Genomic DNA, 20,491 nt, shown 5'->3' on the forward strand with positions numbered 1-20,491 from the left:
TCAACATAAGGAGCAAACCTACACCCTAGAAGAAGCAAGAAAGTAATCTTTCAACAAATCCACACAAATCTAATTCCATAAAAACAACAGGAAGTAACAATTACTTTTTCTTAATATCTTAACATGAAAATTAATATTACCAACATATCCTAATCGATTGAAATCCAAAAATATGAGGAATTAGAAATTTATTGACTGTCATCCAATGGTCTCTCTAATTTGGTAACTGGAGAAATAGGTCCAATATTATACAATCCATATGCACTTTCAGTTTGTTTGTTCGTGACAGTGTCTTGCTGTGTTCAACATAATAGTCTTGAGATCTTGCTTCTTCTATCTCAGCCTCTCTATTAGTAGTATTGTTTATTTCATATTTTTGCAATATACTATGGTTTTCAGAACAGCTTACATATTTTAAAAGTATTTATATACCCAAAAGAAATGTAGACAATTAAATTGGAAGAGGTTTGTAAGAGAACAACAGTGAGACTGAATGCTTTGCTTGATGTTTGTAACTCTTGTATCAAGTTACCACAGTAAAAGCCAAGATTTTAAGCTCTAGTAAATACAAAACAAACAAACAAAAACACTTTATATATTTATGTTCGTTTAAGAAAATAATAGTAGTGATGTATTATTTTGAAATATACAGTTAATATGTATACTGAGAAAAATGTATGTATTTTCAGTATTGCCATAGAGAAGCATCTACATGGGACTGATAAATTGATTGTTGTTTTATACTAAACAACTTTCATAATACTCATTTTTATTATAATATTTCATAAATTTTAAAGAATATGAATGACAAAAAGATACTGTAGGTATTGAAGGGGGTCTCTGGGAGGAGTTGGGGTACAAAAGGAAAACAAGAATGTGATTTAATTCTATTTACTTAAAATATGTTTTTAAATGTTAACAAATTCAGATAAATTGAAATCATGTAACTTTTCTCATTATAATGCAATAAAATTTTAAAACAAAGCATTGAAACCCCCCCATAAAAAACCCAAAATAGAATGTTTAAGATTGTTGGAATGACCATAAAGGATTCATGTTCTACTAATACATATACTTATATATTCATAGTATTATTTCATATAATTGTATGAGAGAGTGTGTATATGTGTGTGGTTTTTAGAAATAAAGTAAAATATCAAACCTAAGACAAGAATTATAAATGAAAAGAGAAGAATTTTTTGAATTAAGGAAAATATTCAGTATTATGTTAAGATACCCCTCCTAATGACCTCACCCATCAGCACATTTCTCTTTCTACCTGGCCAGCTCTTTATGTGTTGTGAAAATGAACTTCAAGGTTCAATGGGAAAGGTAAGCAGCTAGCAAGGAAGAATTGTCTTGATCAAAGCTTATGTTCCTTGGTCTAGGAAGAACATATGTAAGTGAAAACAAGATAAGAAGAAAAATATATTTTCCTGTTAAAGGAAATGGGTTGTGGTTAACATTAGTAGGAAGGAGTAAGATGTTTTGGGACATGAAGAGTTGAGCTACAAAGCACCATCGATGTCCTGAAATTGTCCAGTCACCAGTAACTTACTGTTTCAACCACCCAGATAGGAAGAGCTGAGAGGTGTTTAATTACCTTCTTGTAAGTAAAGAGTTGTACATATACAAGGCATAAACCAGTGGGTGTGGTTGTTTTTATTGTAAAAGCAGCTCCACCTCATGGGACTATAGCTTGTCAACCTCTGCTCGATCTCAGAAGTTGAATCTTTTCCTTAGTGGAAAAGAAGAAACGCAATCCTGATCTAGAGAATGGGGACAGAAACTGCATCACAGTGTATCCGTCAGTGTATTGGCCTTGGGATACACTTGTGGCTGCATGGGCTGGAGATGACCTACAGTAAAATACACAAATGACTCTGGGAGTCAAGCTGGCTTTGTTTGTCTCACTGGGTTTCTGTCTCCTTGGACCACAGTAATCCAGTGACTGCAGGCAATATCGATATACAGAATTGGATGTGATGCAAACAGAGATAAGAGGGAGATATGTGTTGAGCAACCCTGGCTCACCCAGCACTGAGCAAATCACACTGGATTGCATCAGCCAGTGTGCTTCACTGATAAGTGGACATCATTTGCCTTAAAACTGTCTTTAAAAGTCACCGAGTATTACTTCCCTCAAGTCTTAGAAATAGGATTTTTTTAATGCTAATGAAAATTTCAGCAAAGCCAACTCTATGTGTAGGAAGGTAAGAAATTCAGACCTGTAGGCAAATGTAGGCAGTCTAAGAGAGCTCTAAGGGTCATAGTCAGGGATATAGTACTTTTGCCTGCACGCTCATTCCCCTTTCCCTACATGCCCAGTTATGGTACAGTCAGCACTGAGAGACAAACACATTGAGTCTTATCTGAAATAGCATCTCTGAGGAAAAAGATTCCCAAACTTGTAACCCTCTTGGCTTGAGGCCTGCCTCTCATAACCACACTTCTCTGTCCACCTCCTGCTATTTGCCACATCTCGCTCCTGGTTCCAGTAACATCGGAAGTCCCACCCCTACAGAGACCAAAAGAAGTCGCTGATTGGGCCGGCATGCTGACGAACTTGTGGGAGGGGTTTACCTCACCTATTCTATCTGTTGGCTTGTAACAATCAGGGCATTAAATTCAAGATGGCTGAGCAGTCACGACTCCTGTCTAATTTTTTTAAACCTTCCACATGGACAGGTATAACTTTGGCCACCCTATATTCTCCCAAACTCTCTCTTACCATTGCTTTTCCTTCTAACTCCGTTTCCCAGAATAACCCTCTCTTTAATGTTACTGCTGGGCGGTAACACAAACTGGCTCCAGGGAACCCCCACCTAAGACTATATGACTCCAGAGCTTACATAGTAAAATGCATTGGTGTGCATGTGTTTGTGTGTGTGTGTGTGTGTGTGTGTGTGTGTGTGTGTGTGTGTGTGCATGCGTGTGTGCTTGGGTGTGTGTGTTGCATGCCTGTGACAAAGCTTTTACAGATTACAGCTTTCCTGTTATTTTTCTATCATTCCATATTCATGGGATTATCAGAATATGATGGGTTGGGAGTGACACAGGTTGAGAAGCCATATAGGGAAGTCTGACATATTAGCGAGCTCTATCTGCCCTCCTGAAGGACCACTGACCATTTTACCACCACATAAGCGGTGCTGACAGGAGTCTTTACTGGATTCAGGTTTAATTTTAAAGCTGGAAGAGTTCTTACAAGCCCTTAAAAGTCAAACACCTATATAAACATGGCCATGTATGAACCTATTCATGACACTGGAATTGAAATAAAAATTCCTGTGCAGGAAAATTATTTACTCAGGGCATGTGTGCTACGAGTGAAGTCCTTTCTACCATAGTGAAGTTTCACTATTTCCTTATGGCTTGAAAGAATGTTTTTCCACATCCTGAACTAATTCCTACACTCAAAGTACATATACATACATTCACATGTGCATACACATAGGCATACACACTTACATACATATCCACCTGCACACATGTGCATACACATACATATATACATACATGCACATATCCATATGCTCATAGCGTACATACACATGCACTCACACACCCATACACATATAAACAGACACATTGTCTTAGCTGGGCGTCTACTGATGTGATAACTGATTAGGACCAAAAGCGGCTTCGGAGGACAGGGTTTACTTCATCTTAGACTTCCACCTCACAGTTTAAAGGAAGTTGGAGAAGGAATCCTGAAGCAGGAATGGAAGCAGAAGCCATGGAGGAAGGGTGCTAACTGGATTGCTCTCCAAGACTTTCTCAGCCTGATTTCTTAGACACACCAGGACTACCTGTCCAGATGTGTGTGACATTGCTCATGAAGGGCTGGGTCCTCCCCATCAATCATCCCGGTCAAGGGAAAGGCACTGAAACTTGTGTACAGGTCGATTCTATCAGAGCGGTTTCTCCATTAAAGTTATCTGTTCCCACGTGATCCTAAATTGACACTGGGGATTTGAACTCTGGTTCTCATTCTTGCATAGCAAGTGTTCCACTAAAAAAATCTCCCAGTCCCCAATAAAACAAACAAACAAACAAACAAACAAAAAACCCCAAACCATAACTTTCTTCTTGTCCTGAAATCTTACAAATTGTAGCCATTTTAAAAAATATATATAATGATGTATATTATATTATATGTAATTACCTATACATAATATATAGTATATATTTGTTATTATGTATGTAAACAATGTCTATAAATATAATATAGAATGTATATGTATAGTTCTCTTAAATCAAGTTGGCATAAAAATTTGCCAACACACACACACATATTAAATGGATATACCCATACACACACAGGCACATAACACACGTGTACACACCCAGTTGCAGGAAACCTCCTGGAATGTCTGGTAGCCATCATCCTCACCGTGGCCTTCTGAAGCTGCTATGAAGAAAACAGCCCTAACGTCCTCTGAAATCCAATTCATTTTACTCATCACGACAAGAAAAAGACTTTTAGATCGAGCTTTAACAAAATACTGATACAAAACATACACTTCTGACTTTCAAATGACGCCCCCCCCCATGGTGAGTCACCCATCCTCCCATTCAGGGACCAGTCCTGCATCAGAGACTGACTCTCCTAGCCAGCCTAGCCCTGACACAGATGTTCTCAGAAAGCCATGAAAACAGTAGCAGTTCATGCCTACTATGCCGAGTTCATACACACCTGTAATGATTTCATCCCACCAAATGTTCACATAATCATCCCGGTCAGTCCTTGACTGCTCGTGGAAGAATCCCAGAGCATGCAGGATCTCATGTTCAATGATGCCCTTATAGTCACACCTCTCGCCAATGGAAATGTTCTGTCCCACATGTTGATCACCAACCATAGACCAGCACCTTTCAAAAGGAAGGGGAGGAAAATGTTTTCATGGAGTCATAATTTATATGTTTATATGTAGTTTATATATTTTAAATGACTAAAATTTATAAGATTCCAGGACAAAAAGAAGAAAGTTGGGTTTGGTTTTTGGTTTTTGGTTTTGCTTTTAATTGGAGGCTGGGAGATTGCTTAGTGGAACACTTGCAAGAATGAGGACCAGAGTTCGAATCCCCGCTGTCAATTTAAAAGGCAGTAGCAGGGTATACATGTACCTTGGAAGGCAGAGACAGTATCCCAGAGCAGCCTAGCTAGTCAGACTTTAGAGTATCCAGGTACTGACTGAGGCTACAGACTCACTCAAAGCTCTCTCTTCTGCCTGTTTGGAAATGTCCAACATCGTATTGTTAGTTATAGCTAGTTAACTGTGCCTCACAACATCAAAACTTACTCCTTTCAACCAGCCACAACTTTGTACCGAAGGATGCGCTCCTTATCCTTATGTGTACATGTAGGAGGCATGATGTGCCCAGTTGCTTGGATCAATTCAAAACAAAACGTTTAAAGGGAGACTTTTAAAACCAGAAAGGAAAGCATTTCCATATATTCATGGCTCGATGATAAGATAAGAGTTAAGTACTTAAGTACAGTATGTTCTCAGCAAGCAACCTTTGTATTCTCAGGCCAGTTTAGAGTGGTAATCCATCCTAAAAGCCACTCTTCCCTGCAGGCGAACAGATCATAACAAGACATCAAAGAGAGACAATTGATATTTTCCTTCTCTTTCATAAACCCACAGGGCATTCCAAAGAACAACACTATTGCTTTTAGATTAAAATACTTTCTTTTCGTGATGCCCGTGGCTGATTTAAATGCTGTCTTTAGGGAATTTCTAAATTTCCTGTAAGGAGCAGAGATGAAGTTCATGATTATGAAGAGTCTCCATAATAAAACAATTTAATGAGTGCAGAAGTTCACATCTTTAGATATAGTTTGACCACATCGGGAAGACTGCTTACATCATACTGAAGAATTGTAGGCAAGCCCGAAACTTCCCTAAGAAACCAGTGGCCTAGGGAACTCCTGGCAGATTCCCTGAATTCCTCACTCATAGAATGCCTCTTGCCTTTTGTTAGCAGTTGATCATGAAATGTACCTCTTAGCCTCTCCCCCCACCCCGACCCCCCGTATTTGTCCCAGGCTGTTTTGGAAGCCATGGAAACTTTAGGAGGTGGCATCTTACTGGAGACGAGCTTCATTCACATGAGACCTGCCTTGAGGTTTAATAGCCCAGCTTCCTGTCTGCTTTCTACTTCTTGGCTGTGTTACAGCTCCGAGGGAATAGGCTTTCCCAATGGGAGTGTTGCAGCTCTGTGTGGGGAGGTTTCACCAGTGTAAGCAATACAGCTCTGAAGAGAAAGGCATCCTGGCAGTCAGGAGCCAAGGAATGCCACAAAGTCACATGACACAACGAACTTCACACAAGAGGTTTACTGGGAAAGACACAAGATGGTGGCTGCTTCTACCTGGGCAAGAAACAGCAGGGAACTGAGCAGGAGACAGGTTTAATGTAGAGTTTCTTGGGGGCAGAGTCTTTCAGTGTAGAGATTTCCTAGGTGGAGTTTGGTGAGACTTCAAGCCAAGCCCAGGGACTGATGGGATTTCAGGCTTAGGAACTGGTTGGTCGTTTTGCTCGGGGACTCGTGGGTTTGGGTTTTCAAACCTAGATGTGGGCTTGGACATTTTCCCCTCCACTAAGAGTCCAATGTCCCAGCCACCTTACCCTGCCTTCCTCACCACCATGGACTGTTGGGAGTTGGTCTGGTGCTGTGTATACAAATGCTAAATACTGGTCCCCAAGATCTGGTTGTCCCCAGACCAGACACCAGTCTTTGTTGTATAAACCTTGCTCCCAAATTTAAAGGTATTGGCTTTAAAAAGTGGCTATGGCGAATTACTGGGGAGAATAAAGGTAGGCGGGAGTATCCGTTATTGGGCTGGGGTGGGGGGGCACAGATAGGGACCACAGGAGAGAGAGAGAGGAGGAGGAGGCCATAATGAGGCCAGATGGATCATGAGCATGTGATCAGGAGAAGTGGATCCTGAGAGTAGACTGATGGAACCAAAATAACCCAAGTAAGACTCAAATAGTAAGTCGCAAGGGACTGAGATGCAAGCTACAATCGCTCATGGCATGCCCAATCTAGGCTTAGAGATTGCAACTGAAATAACAGGATTCTATGTTCTTTATACAGGCTAGCTATAATAAATAATTAATTTACATTAAGCTATATTCCTTCCCACATTGTAAACCAGAATAAATCTTCCCTCCCTTAAATTGCTCATATTAGGAATTTGCCCATAGCAGTAAGAGTCACTGATCTACTGCCTAGCTTCCTCCTGACAGGTGTTCGGCAAAAACAACCCGAAACTTCCCTCCAAAACAGGTGGACTAGGGAATCTTAAAAGACTCTCTAAGTTTATCATGGAATGTCCTTCACCCTCTTTTTCCTAAAATCATTTTTTTTTCTCACAAGTTCAGTTTTCTTCTTGTGTTAGCAAACTAGAATTTCCCACAAACAGTCTCCTTTTGGCTTTCCACTGTGAAATCTGGACCAATAGGAAGGGCTTTGCCGGTAGTTTTCATTGTTGCCAGAGATTGGAAGTTGCTTGGTAACCATCACATTGTCTTACCTGCCTATTTTCCTAACTTATTAGCATCCTGTATCTCTAGATGCTGATTCAAATGCTACTGATCCATACACACACACACACACACACACACACACACACACACATATACACATACATACATACAAACATACATACATACATACATACATACATACATACAAATTAAATAAGAAGGTCGAGGCTGCAAAGATAGCTCAAAAAATTTGATTTTGTTTTTTTTCTTATAGTTTCTTTAAGCTTTCAAAATAGATGTGCAACATTTTAGAAACTTAAGGATACATGATATTCATGCTTTGTAATAGTTCATACTAACCCAGAAAATTTCTGGAAAATGATGTACGAGCTCTCCCCTTCATAGGGCTTGAAATCCACACAAGACTTGAGGCGGAACATCTCAAAGGCGTTGAGGATGGCTCCTTTGGCGTTCAGATCTGTAAAACATTGGCAGGCAGGCAGGCATTATTTAGATTTTGGATAAAAGGCATAGCTTATACATAGCATACAGAGGACCGTACCACTGGTACGAAATACACAGGGGTCCCATGTACATTTGTTTTCTTTCCTGGGACGGGGGTAACTCAATTCATTAATAACTAAATTTGAAGTTAGTCACACACATGGTGCTCGTTCATAATTTAGATGTTGTATAAAAAAGCAAACTGAGTGAGCCATGAGAGCAAGCCAGTTAGCAGAACTCCTCCATGGTCTCTGCTGCACTTCCTGCCTCCAATTCATGTTCAGAGATGAACTGCGGCCTCAGGGTTGCAAAAGGAAATGAGAGTTTTCACCCTTCATTTCGCCTTTTAAAGCAACAGAGAAACAAAGGATGACAAGGAGTTAAAGCTGTATGAAACTGGGGGGACCAGGAACATCCTTGGGCATTCCACTAAAACCCCAGAGAGACCCAGGAGACCTAGGAATCAAGACTATGTCCTAGCATTCTGGGATCTGCTTTGAAATAAGACCAAAACCAAACCCAAGCCTCCAAAATGCCAGCCAAATTCTTAGCACAGTAATCCAGAACTTAATAGCATTGCAAGGAACCCCACAGCACATAGCACCTCTCTCGAGGGCAAGATCCACAGCACTACAATACCGAGCCAAAAACCATCAGTGTGTGACCAACAAGGAAACATGATCTACAGAGCACAGGATGACTCAAATGTTAGAATTAACAGAGTTTAAAGTGCGATCGTATATTTGTTCAAGGATTTGAAGAAAAAGAAGAACCAACAGAGACTCTCAGCAGAGGCATACAATTTATATGAAAGAATCAAATGAAAATTCAATCGGGATTTGTGGCAGTGAATCTTCATCATCATTTGGGGGGACTCACCATGAAAGCAAGGCTCTGGGTGGGTTTATGAAGGCATTTCAAGTAAGTTCGACTACAGGGGGAAGACCCACTCTGAACATGGTACCCACCCCACGGGCTGGGGCCCTGGTCTGAATAAAACAGATGGAGTGAGCAGAGCTTAGCATTCACTTCTCTCTGCTTCCAGATTGTGTGTGTAATGTGATCAGCGACCTCACACTGCTGCCACCATGCCTTCCCCTGTGTGACAGAGCTTCCAAACTGTACAGGCCTCTGCTCTTTTAGTCAATCTGTTAGGTATTTAGTCATGACAAAAAAAAAAAGTAGCTGAATACAGGTTTCTATGCAAATTTACTGAATGATTTGAAGAGAAAACTGCAGACAGGAAAAGAATCACAGGACAATATTAATAAAAAAAAAAGATCAGACCCTCAATAACTAAGGAGAAAATACCAGTAAGCCCAATGCATTTGTGATTAGTTCTCAAAGTATGGAAGAGACAAGGAGGACATTTGAGAAAATAATGACCTAAGATTTCTCACATTTAGTTATTTTAACATTACTTCGCAGATCTGATATGCTTAAATAGCAAGTTAAACTCAACAAAATTGTCTTGACCTTGAACTTTGGATTCTCATGCCTTCATCTACCAAGTTCTGGGTTTTTGGGTGTTCCCAACCATGCTGCTTTATGGGCTTCTGGGGATGGAGTCCAGAGCTTTATGAAGGCAAAGGAGCACACACAGCTAGGCAAGTGCACAGAGGCTCCCAGTGCACAGAGGAGTCCTGTGCACGCTGGAAAACTCTATGTTTACTTCACCGAGATAGAGTAAAGCTCCAGAAACATATCAGGTAAAGGTACAGTCTTTGGCACATGAGGGGGCAGTGCAGATGAGTGAACCAGGAACAAAAACAGCAACTGTAAAAACAAAAACAAAAACAAAAAACAAAACAAACAAACAAAAAACTCCTTCCACGGTAGTTTCGTAAATAAAGCTCCAGGAAGTATAGGTACTCTGTGAATCTACAAACATGCTGGCAAAGCATGTGGGAATTTGACTTCATTTCCCAATAAACAGCTGAGAGCAGCAGTGTTTTTGTCTCTTTGTTCACCCAAAATGTTGTGAATTTGGTTTAATGCTTGCATTATGGGTTCCCAAATTGTATGAGCATCCCGAAGGTGAGATGCTGAGGGTCCCTGCTCTCAGCTGGTTCTGATTGGTAAATAAAGTTGACAGTGGCCAGTAGCCGAGCAGGCAGACTGAGGCAGGACTTTAGGATTCATGGGCAAGCGTACTGAAGAAGAAGGAATGGATCATCATTGCCAGGAAAGGAATAAGATGCACGACTGGGAGCTGTAGAAGAGAGAGTGTGCAATCGAGTAAGAGCTGGGGAAGAGTGAACCCATGCACCCACCCCTCACCCCGCTTGGGTCTGGAGTACCAAAGATGGAATATAGATTTTTAGTAAGCAATAACTCAAGAGTATTGGAGGGGAGGCATTAGCAATGTAGAAGTTTGGGAGTGACCTAGCCATTGTCCTGTTTAAAGGCATATTAAAATAGAAGTGTGTGTGTGTGTGTGTGTGTGTGTGTGTGTGTGTGTGTGTGTATGAGAGAGAGAGAGAGAGAGAGAGAGAGAGAGAGAGAGAGAGAGAATCCAGAGTATTTGGGCATCATGCAGCTTCTGCTGGGGAGATTAGAGCAGATTAATAAACTACCACTACAGGAAAAATTATTAGAAATGGTGACTGGAAAATACCAAAACACAATCGACATATGCTGAGAGAAGGGAGAGCCCAGATATAGAGCAAGATGATGCAGCCTGTCCTGGTTTCCCCTCTCAACTTCTCCATCAGCCTCTCAAGAATTGCAAGCAAGGAGTCATTGTGTAGTTATTAGTCAGTTACTTGAGGATCAGCCAACCACCCGTTTGTGGCATCTACTAGTCATTAATTTTCTACCAATTAATATTTCTAATAGGGACTAAAATGCAGTGTATGTAGGTCTTATTAAGAGAAAGAAGAAAGTCAAAAATATTCAATTTTGTTCTTTACATTGTTCCTGATTTTGCTAACATTTTTTATGTGTGCAGTAACTTCTGACCATGTCTGTGCACACATGAGTGCATACATGCACGTGTGTGCTCATGCTTGTGTTGAGAAGGGTATACATGTGCAAGTTTGAGTGTGGGGGTCAGAAGTCAATTTGGGGTGCTGCTCCTCTGGTGTCATTCACTTTATCTCAAGGTAGGGTCTTTCATTGTTCTGGAGTTCACCAAGAGGGCTGGGCTGGCTGATTCAGGTCCCCAAGGACTTACCTGTCTCTTTCATCCATACACTGGGATTACGAGCATAAATTAACCTGCCAGACATTTTTACATGTGTACTGGGGATTGGACTCAAGTCTTTATGCTTGGAAAGCAAGCATTTTCCTGACTGAGTCATCTGCCCAAGCCTTGACTTGTTTTTTGACACTCTCGCAGACTGGACAAAGAAAAAAATGTCATTACTTCCTTCCCACAAGATAATCTTCAGGATTCTTTATGTATTGTTCTGAACCCCGTGACCAGGAGAAGTGGGAGAGAAGAGTTTACCCACGTCTAGTCAAGAACAACCTCCATTACCCAGATTGTCAGCCAGAATGTATGGAATGGGGAACTTCCATCTGCTTTTCGGATCTCTCAGGGCATTTCTGGTTCTCTGTGGAAGACAAAAGCAAACATGTTGCCCAATTCCAGCTTTCCCCCTACAGTTTCATTTCTATTTACAGCTGGATAAAATCCCCTTGTATGTATGTGCCACAAGTACAGGTAGGTCCTGGTTTCTAGTTCTCAGTAGCTATATCTTGGTATTCAGGTGGAACAGGGGTCAGGAAACTGGAAAGGGACTCATAATATAAAAGAGAGCAAGGTGAGTCAGGTGATAGAACCCCAGAGTTTTTAGTGGGAGAGGTATTACAGGGGCTGGAAGGGTTTCAGCATGGGTGGGGATTGGGGAGATGGGGAAGGACAAGGTAAGCAGATATGAAAAATGCCTTAAGGGAACCAGCTACTTTGTAGATTAGGTGATAATATTAAAATGGAAAAAAAAAAAAAGACCTGAAGAATCAAAAACAAAGGCAACTGAGAAGACCATGGTCACCTTCATAACTCTCACTTGACTCATACCAAAAGGAACCCACCTAATTTAGAGAATTTATCTTCTGAATATAAAAACAACGGGAACTCCTTAGAGATAACGTATGGAGATTCAGAGGCATTAATAAGAGTAAAATGAAAGGGCCAGCTAACTGTTAACTCTGGGTCAGCATCTGCAAACACGCCAGACTACACCCTTTCTATTCTTTGCTTATTGGGAAAAAAACTGGATAAATAAACTATTTGATATTTGTATACTTTTCTGTGCTTTTGGGTTTTTTATAACTATCAACTATAGGGATGTTCTTATATGATATAGGTTATACATGAATCTTTGCTTCCCCTCCATAGTGTTCAACATGATGCTAGCCCCTGAGCACCGGTTGAGCCTCCAGAGGGGCCACAGTTCCTGAGGCACAGAATATATGTCATTGTCAGCACTCACAGGCAGAAGGATGTCCCCTTGAAAGAGGTTCAGGCCTGCAGCTGGGGTGGATTGAAAAAAACAAAGGATATTTGAAGTCAGCAACAATAAAAGACAGGTCATGATATAATTAATCTTTGCCATTGTATAGCTTTCATTCCATACAGTTACTATCTCTTTTTAAAATTGCAAATCTTTCCCTCTACCTAAGTAGATATGAACAGCCAGTAAGTATTACATATTAATATGCCCTTTTCAATTTTGGAATAAAAAATCCTTCTTCCAGAACCTTAGAACTAGCCTAGAGAGATGGTTCAGTAGTTAAGAACACTGATTATTCTTATAGTGGACCTGAATTAGGTTCCCAGCACCCCATGGCAGCTCACAATCATCTGTAACACAATTACAGGGAGACCGATGCCCTTTTCTGATCTTTATGGGTACCAGACATACATGTGGTACATAGACATGCATGCAGTAGAAACATCTATATGTAGAAAATAATAATATTTTAAAAATAACCATATAACTAAAATGAATTAGAAGGGATTATGTTGTTGATGAACTCTAAAGCTTTGCTTCTTTAAAGAAAAAAAAAATGGGGCTGGTGAGATTGTTCAGTGGTTAAGAGCACTGACTGCTTTTCCAGAGGTCCTGAGTTCAATTCCCAGAAAGCATATGGTGGCTGACAACCATCTGTAGTGGGATCTGAAGCCCTTTTCTGGTGTGTCTGAAGACAGCTACAGTGTACTCATATACAATAAATGAATAAATAAATCTTTAGGAAAAAAAATGGAGCTCAGAGAGGTTATGAACTGGGAGGTCATTGTCCAGGTGAGCTTTATAGCTGGTGTCCCATCCCAGCCCTTTTATGGCTCCGCTCCTTCACCTAGGTAAATGCACTGAGGGGACTTCCTCCCAAGAGGAAGAAGGCAGCCTCCGAACCTAAGCCAGGGACAATGCCCTTGCGATAACAAATACCTGGAGACTATGTGCAGATCCATTCAAAGCTATGTATGTCTCCAGACCCTGCTTTTCAGATGCTTTGTCGAATGGACCTACACTCACTACTTGACTTGCTTATCTATGTCCCCCCAAAACTTCTAAAACTAAGATTCATAAAGGGAAAGATCATAGGAAAACTTCCCAACCACTGAATGAGCTCAATTTATCTTTTAAAATAACCTTTAATTAATTCATTAATTTTTAACTTTATCCTAGTTAAAAATGCACAGGATAGGCCTGCCTGGGTTCAAGTCTTGGCTTTGATTAATTATTATCAGGTTTCCTTAACTATATGAGTATCCGTGGTACTTCAAAAAACAATACTACTCATAAAGGTGATTTAGAATGTGCTCCAAACAGGAATAGCTAATCATCACTCAGGCATGGTGGTGCCCACCTTTGACCCCAGCACTCCTGGAGTGGAGGAAGGAAGACCTCTGAGCTTGAGTTTAACCTGGTCTACAAAGCAAGTTTTAGAACAGCCAGGGCTATGGAGAGAAACTCAGAACAGCAGGAGCAGCAGCAACAACAAAATCGTCATCGTCGTCGTCATTGTCGTCGTCATCATCATCATCATCATCATCATCATCATTGGAAGAAATGCCAAATAATTGCTAAACATTAACACTGATTACAATATACCACACTCTTCCCCCTAACTCACTAGAGTACCAGCATTTCATCCAGTCTATTTCTTTTTAAACATGTCTCATATAATTCAGGTTGATTGTGAGCTCTCCATGTAGCCAAGGATGGTCTTGAACTCAGAACTGCCTGCCTATGTTTTCCCAGTGCTGGGGTTACAGGTGTTTGCCACCACACCTTTTTGAGAGGTCTGTCATCTTCAAACAGCACTCAGCTGTTGCGATTTAGGGTCTAAAGACCCTGAGGGTGTTCACTGCTGCAGCCTGCAATCTTGAGTGGGTCTCTAACAATGGGAGGTTTCCTATGTCTTCCTGAATAAGGAAACCAGCATTTCCCCCATTACAAGACTTGGATGTCATTAGATATGGATGTCTTTGCAAACTCTAAGGTGATTGTGACCAAATGTCCCTCCACTGACACAAGTCCCATATAAAGATGTCATTGTGTGAAGGCTTCTCTGAAGCTCCAGGAGCAGAACGTAGAGACAAGACAGGAAACACCTTGATGTCTTTCTTCTTGGTATCTGATGATAACATGGGTTCCTCAATAAATATATTTCTGAACAAGTTATCCAAATAGAAATACATTATTTACTCCTTTATACCTCATCAACTAGCCAATCAGTACATATTATTGGCCTGTCCAGGCTTGGGATCTTTCTCTTACAAAATAGAACTACCATCTTATTGTTTATAGTTTATTTAGCTAGTAGAATAATCACCCATTCTTCCCCTTCAAACTAGAAACTATGAATTTTTCATAAACAGAAAACTTGTTACATGATCTTAGATCCAGTGAGGACTCATTAGCTTTCTTAGAAAAAGCTAACTTTGGGCCTGGGGTGGTGGTTCAGCTGGTAAAATTGTTGGACCTCAGAACCCAAGTAAAAAACCCAGAGTAACTTGATCCCAATGACAAAGAGGCAGAGAATCATGTAGGTCCCTGGGTCTCACTGACTAGTCTATGTCACCTGCTTGGCAAGACACAGACCAGAGAGAGATCCTGTCTCAAAAACAAAGATATATAACTGAAAATGACGACCAGCCTCCTTGCACATAGTTACACCTATACTGACATGAACACACACAGTCTAGCGTAACCCTCTTTCTCTCAGACACTATCATTTTCTAGAAACTTCTAATGCCAGTAAGCACCAATAAATTTGTCTCTCCAAAAGGTAACCCTATCACAGTGTTGTTAAATCCTTTCAAATTAGGCATGGAGCTGTCCATCCACTATCCTGGAAGTCTCAAGGTAGAGGCAGAAGGGGGAATGCCAGCTTAGGTCCACCCTGGCTTCAGCCATCCAGGACTGAACAGAGAGAATTTGTTTCATTGGTTAATTAATCAGATGATTTAAATAATAAGCACATGATTTCAAGGCCTCAATATTTCAGACACTGAGCTCACCTAAGTTGATTTCTGAAATATCCTTCTGTTCCCCAACATCTACATCATGGTCTGCCAAAAGAAAAATAACAAAAAAACCACTGTTGAGGAAAACTTGAGTCTTGTTGAAGACAACTCAGAAAAACTGCATACGAAATGCCTCTTACCATGTCCATCCAAAAGATGCTTAATCTGAAAGGAAACAAGTATATACAAAATGGGTAACAGGCTACAACGGATCTTCTTAAATATCTATGCAAGTAGGTAGTATCTACTCACCGATACAGCTGCTACGTGGGCAGAAAAAATCAGTGAGAGAAGACACGCAGGCTGCGTCCAAAGCATTATTGCAAATGCACTGGATTTGGCAAAACCTCCTTGCCATAAAAACCTACTGGACCTTGCTCTCACTGTCACAGTGGAAACTTTGAACCTGGTGCGGGTACTGTGCCTCTTAGGACATGTAGTCTATGAGAATGAATGACACTTTCGTGGGAGTGTACAGAGAAGCCTGCTCTAAAAGCTCATGACCCAGAGACTGGGAGAAAGCTTGAAAAGTTCACAGTGGAACAGCCATATGATAACAAGTTATACACTCAGGACAGAAATATGAATAGTCATTAAGGGATGATAATATTATACATTGCCAATCAAAGATAAACTAAAATTCTGTGATTTGTTACGATCACAATTATGGCAGGGCACCAATGCCTGCTCATACTCTTTCTCTCTGCTTCTCTTCTTTCTCTATTTCTTTCTCCATATCCTCTCATACACAAAAATAAAATGTTCATGATCACTACAATATTAGTCTATACGTTCAATGCCACTTCAATAATGATCCTACCAATGTTTTTCAGTGGAGCTTTACAGGACTATTTTTAAAATTTATACAAAAAGGCATAAATGTGCAAGAATAAATAAGAAACTGTCTAAAAGAAAGTTTAAAAACAAAAACAGGAATCACTATAACAGAAATACCAAGAACCTTCTTAAAGTTATGATAATTAGGGAATAGCTCATGACCAAAAGAAAGATCTCAGGGATTGAAATGGAATAGAATATCAAAAGACACTCATGTGTACATGGGAGTTTGTTACACACAGGGAATTGAAAGTGCTATAGGGAAACTTTGCTCTCTTTAATAATGTTAAAAGTTGTTCAGAAAATAGAAATTCTAGAACAATGGCTCTCAAACTCCCCAGTGCTGAGATCCTTTCTTAGAGTTCCTCATCTCATGGTGACACCCAAATGTAAAAGTCCTTCATTGCTCATTCATAACTGCAATTTTGCTATTGTTGTAGATCATAATGTAAATATCTGATATACAAGAGATCTGATATGAAATCCCTATGAAGAAGTCCTTCAGGGTATCTAATGGGGCCTTGACCCACAGGTTAAGAAGCACTGCTCAAGATAAAGATAGAGATTAGCAAATTTCAGAGCTTGAGATTGGGTAAAGTTGCTTAAATAAGGGAAAGCTTTGAAATTATAATGAAAGATTAATTTAGATATATTAAAATTTAACCTCCTTCTCCTCTCCCTCCTTTTCCTCCTCCTCCTTTTCCTCTTCCTCTTCCTCCTCCTCCTCTTGTAGCCCAGGTTGACTTGCTATGTAACCAAGGATGACCTGGAACTCCCCTTCCTCCTGCTTTAGACTCCAGGGAGTACCAAGACAATATAACTCTAACCATCACACCCAGCCCAGTCTTGCAAATGTGATACCAGGACAGGAAACTTCACTTAAAGGCATTGATGGTTATTTTCAATCCTGATGGTAGATACTCTTTTTAAAAAGTTGATTCTAGGAGCAAATGTCTAATATAATTAAAGGACAAGCCACAGATAGCAAAGATCTTTACACTGCATACAACTGAATCAAAACAAGGATTCAGGAAAGGTGCAGAATCTGACAGTCTTTTACAAGCTCAATTACGGCTGTTAATTAGTTACCAGTTATGTGCCATGCCAGGCATCTGTAGGCAGTCACAAGCCCCACAAGGGAAGGGATTTATGGTTTTGCAGTAAAATGCAAACTCTGAGGGCAAAGTTCTTGCTTTATTCTGTGTGCCCTAGCAACTGGCATACTGTAAACAATGAGTTATTTTGTTATACAAAAAGAGGTCAAATTACAGTTTTCTCTAACGGGGTTGGACAGACTGACTCCCATCAATGCGTGTGAGGGGATGAGAGTAAGGGGTGGAGGAAGAAAACGGGGAGAGGTTGGAGATGATGAGCCATTCCCTACTATGGGCCAGCACTCTCTTATCCCATCAAAGCCAGAGCCAGGTATCACAGGACTATTCTGGGAAACATGTCAGACCTCTCCCTCCACCTGCTCCTGGTATGCCTCACCTTCTGCTTTCAATTAAGAGTGCACTCGTTCTGGTAGCTGTTCCTACTGATATCTGTTCACTAACAGGAGCTCAAACACATGCAGAGCAAAACTCACCAACTTAAAAAACAGTGTTTACATCTCTGTATGAGTGTGTGTGTGTGAGTACAGGGGTCCTCTGATACCAGAAGAAAGTTTCAGATCCCCTGGAGTTGGAATCACAGACCTTTGTGAGTCAGATGATAGGGGTGCTGGGATTCTAATTTGAGTCTGCTGGAAGAGCAGTGAGTTTTGTTTGTTGGTTCGCTTGTTTTGTTTTGTTTTGTTTTGTTTTCTATTGAAAACAGACTTTTTAAATTCAATATATATTGATCAATTCTCCTCAACTATCCTTTCAGATCCTCCCCACATCACCGTACCTCCTTCTTTCTCTCTCTCTCACTAAAAAATGGATAAAGAAAATGTGGTACAACTACACAATGGAATATTAATCATTTTCTAAAAATAAAGACATTATGAATTTTGTAGGCAATGGATGGAACTTGAGAATATCATCCTAAGTGAGATAACCCAGTCCCCAAAGGACATGTATAGTATATACTCACTTATAAGTAGATATTAGCCATAAAATATAGGTGTCATGTTACATTCCACAGACCCAAAGAAGCTAAACAAGAAGGAAGGCCTAAGGGAGGATGCTTGAACCTCACTTAGAAAGGGGAATTAAATAGTTATAGGAGGTAGATGAGGGGAGTGAACTGGGTGGAAGAGAGGATGGGCAGGGGAATGGGGGGATCAAGATGAAGAGGCCAGCTCAGAGCCATTGGAAAATTCCACCAGACATCCATCTTCCTCCTGAAAAAGACAGGTCAGAGAGCATGTAGGCTGGAAGGAAGAGGCTAATTAAGCCCCAACTACCTCATTCCCTAAAGACCAATCAGTTTAAAGGGCTCACTGTTCCACCAATCATATTGTGCCTAGTTGCTGATGCTCTATTCTGCTCTTGGAAACTGTATAGAAAGTCACCTAACAGTCCACCCAGGGTTGCCGCCTCTTCTTTGGGTGCAGAATGACAACCCCGGCATACAGGAACAATAAATTCCTCTTGCTTTTTCATTGATCCCCAGCTCTGAGTTGTTCTCTTGGGGGTCCGGTAGGGGGTCCCTGGTAAGCTAAGGTTTGTCAGAGTCTTACAAAGATCAGATGTGGAGAGAGAGAGACAGGGGAGATGGTCAGATGGGAATTTGTAACTGGTAGGAATGGAGGGCATCTCTAGTACATATGCCAGAGACCTAGGATAGAGGAGGCTCCCAGGAATCACTGGAGGTGACCTTATCTGAGACTCACAGCAGTGGAGATATGGAACCTGATGAAGCCACCACCTGTAGTCAGGCAGGAAGCCCAAAACTTTCAACCTCAAATTTGTCCCACCTATGAGAAATGCAGGGACAGAGAACGGAACAGAGACTGAAGGAATGACCAAGCAATAACTGGCCCAACTAGAGACCCAATCCCTGACATTAATTTAAGAAACTCTGTTATGATTGCAGACAGGAGCCTAGCATGGCTCTCCTCTGAGAGGCTCTAACCAGCAGCTGACTCAGCCAGATAAAGAGACCCATAGCCAAACATTGGATGTAGCTTGGGGACTCTTATGGAAGAGTTGAGGGAAGGATTCAAGACCCCAAAGGGGATAGGGACTCCACAGTAAGATCAACAGAGTCAACTAACTTAGACCCTTGGGGTCTCTCAGAAACTGAACCATCAACCAATGAGCATACACAGGCTGGACATAGACCCCTACACACACACACACACACACACACACACACACACACACACACACAGCAAATGTGCAGCTTGTGATGGGTTTGGGTCGTGGCGGGACACGTCTGCAGACACCAGGCACAGGCAGTTCCACGTGTAAGAGGTTTAATTAAGATGGGGTGGAGGATAGTGGTGCAGGAAGAGAGAGAGAGGGGAGAGAGAGAGAAGAAAAGAGAGAAAGATGGAGGAGAGGACATATATATATATATATATATATACATATATATATATATATATATATATGTCGTGACGTAGCAGTCCAGGTAAAGGTGGGAGCTGAACCCAATGGATTCTGGGAATATGGTGGCTGTTGTCCTGGCGACAGGTCTGTGGACCCGCCCATATCTGCCGCAGGTTCTGGATGCTAACATACCTCCCTTTTTTATATTATAAAGAGAAGGAAAGAAAAAGGGAAGGGGAAGCCGATGATGAAAAGGGAATGAGGGCGTCGTGTCTCTTAGGCTACTACCTGCTGTCTAGGGGCATTGTCAATGGGGGTAGCTGGCTTTCACCATCGGGATCCACTTGGTAAGTGTTTGCACCAGGTTCCTCTGTGGGCAGTGGCTCATCTGTGGGCAGCGGCTGGTAATCCTGTAACAGGAGCTGATTAATAGTTTGGTTAGAAATTTTTTATATTTGTCATTGAAGAAATGTAGAGACAAGATTAATGAGGCAGGAAGCAAATAATAACACCAGGAAGATGACTAAGAGAGGAGTTACAAACGGGAGTATCCACTTCCATATGGGGTTTTTGAAAATCTTAGAACTGGAGGTCTCGCGGTCTCTGAAGTTTTTTATATCTGACTGCAGCTCCTGAATTTTATTTCTTACTATCCCGGATTGGTTGACATAGAAGCAACATTCTTC

At 41.0% G+C, this 20,491-nt stretch overlaps 1 protein-coding gene across 1 annotated transcript in view; it reads right to left on the minus strand.

The window, feature by feature from the left end:
* The window catches only part of Mep1a (meprin A subunit alpha), a 29,959-nt gene extending 14,102 nt beyond the window's left edge, over window positions 1–15,857 (minus strand). The window contains exons 1-7 of the mRNA XM_031347602.1: window positions 15,742–15,857; window positions 15,630–15,654; window positions 15,484–15,534; window positions 12,446–12,486; window positions 11,488–11,563; window positions 7,863–7,980; window positions 4,700–4,875 (exon numbers count right to left, since the gene is read on the minus strand). Of these exons, the coding sequence (XP_031203462.1) occupies window positions 4,700–4,875; window positions 7,863–7,980; window positions 11,488–11,563; window positions 12,446–12,486; window positions 15,484–15,534; window positions 15,630–15,654; window positions 15,742–15,807 (553 nt within the window). The 5' untranslated portion in view covers window positions 15,808–15,857. The remainder of the gene's footprint in view (window positions 1–4,699; window positions 4,876–7,862; window positions 7,981–11,487; window positions 11,564–12,445; window positions 12,487–15,483; window positions 15,535–15,629; window positions 15,655–15,741) is intronic.
* Window positions 15,858–20,491: the final 4,634 nt, after the last annotated feature.

The sequence above is a fragment of the Mastomys coucha genome, unplaced genomic scaffold (assembly GCF_008632895.1).
Source record: "Mastomys coucha isolate ucsf_1 unplaced genomic scaffold, UCSF_Mcou_1 pScaffold3, whole genome shotgun sequence".
Classification (NCBI taxonomy): domain Eukaryota; kingdom Metazoa; phylum Chordata; class Mammalia; order Rodentia; family Muridae; genus Mastomys; species Mastomys coucha.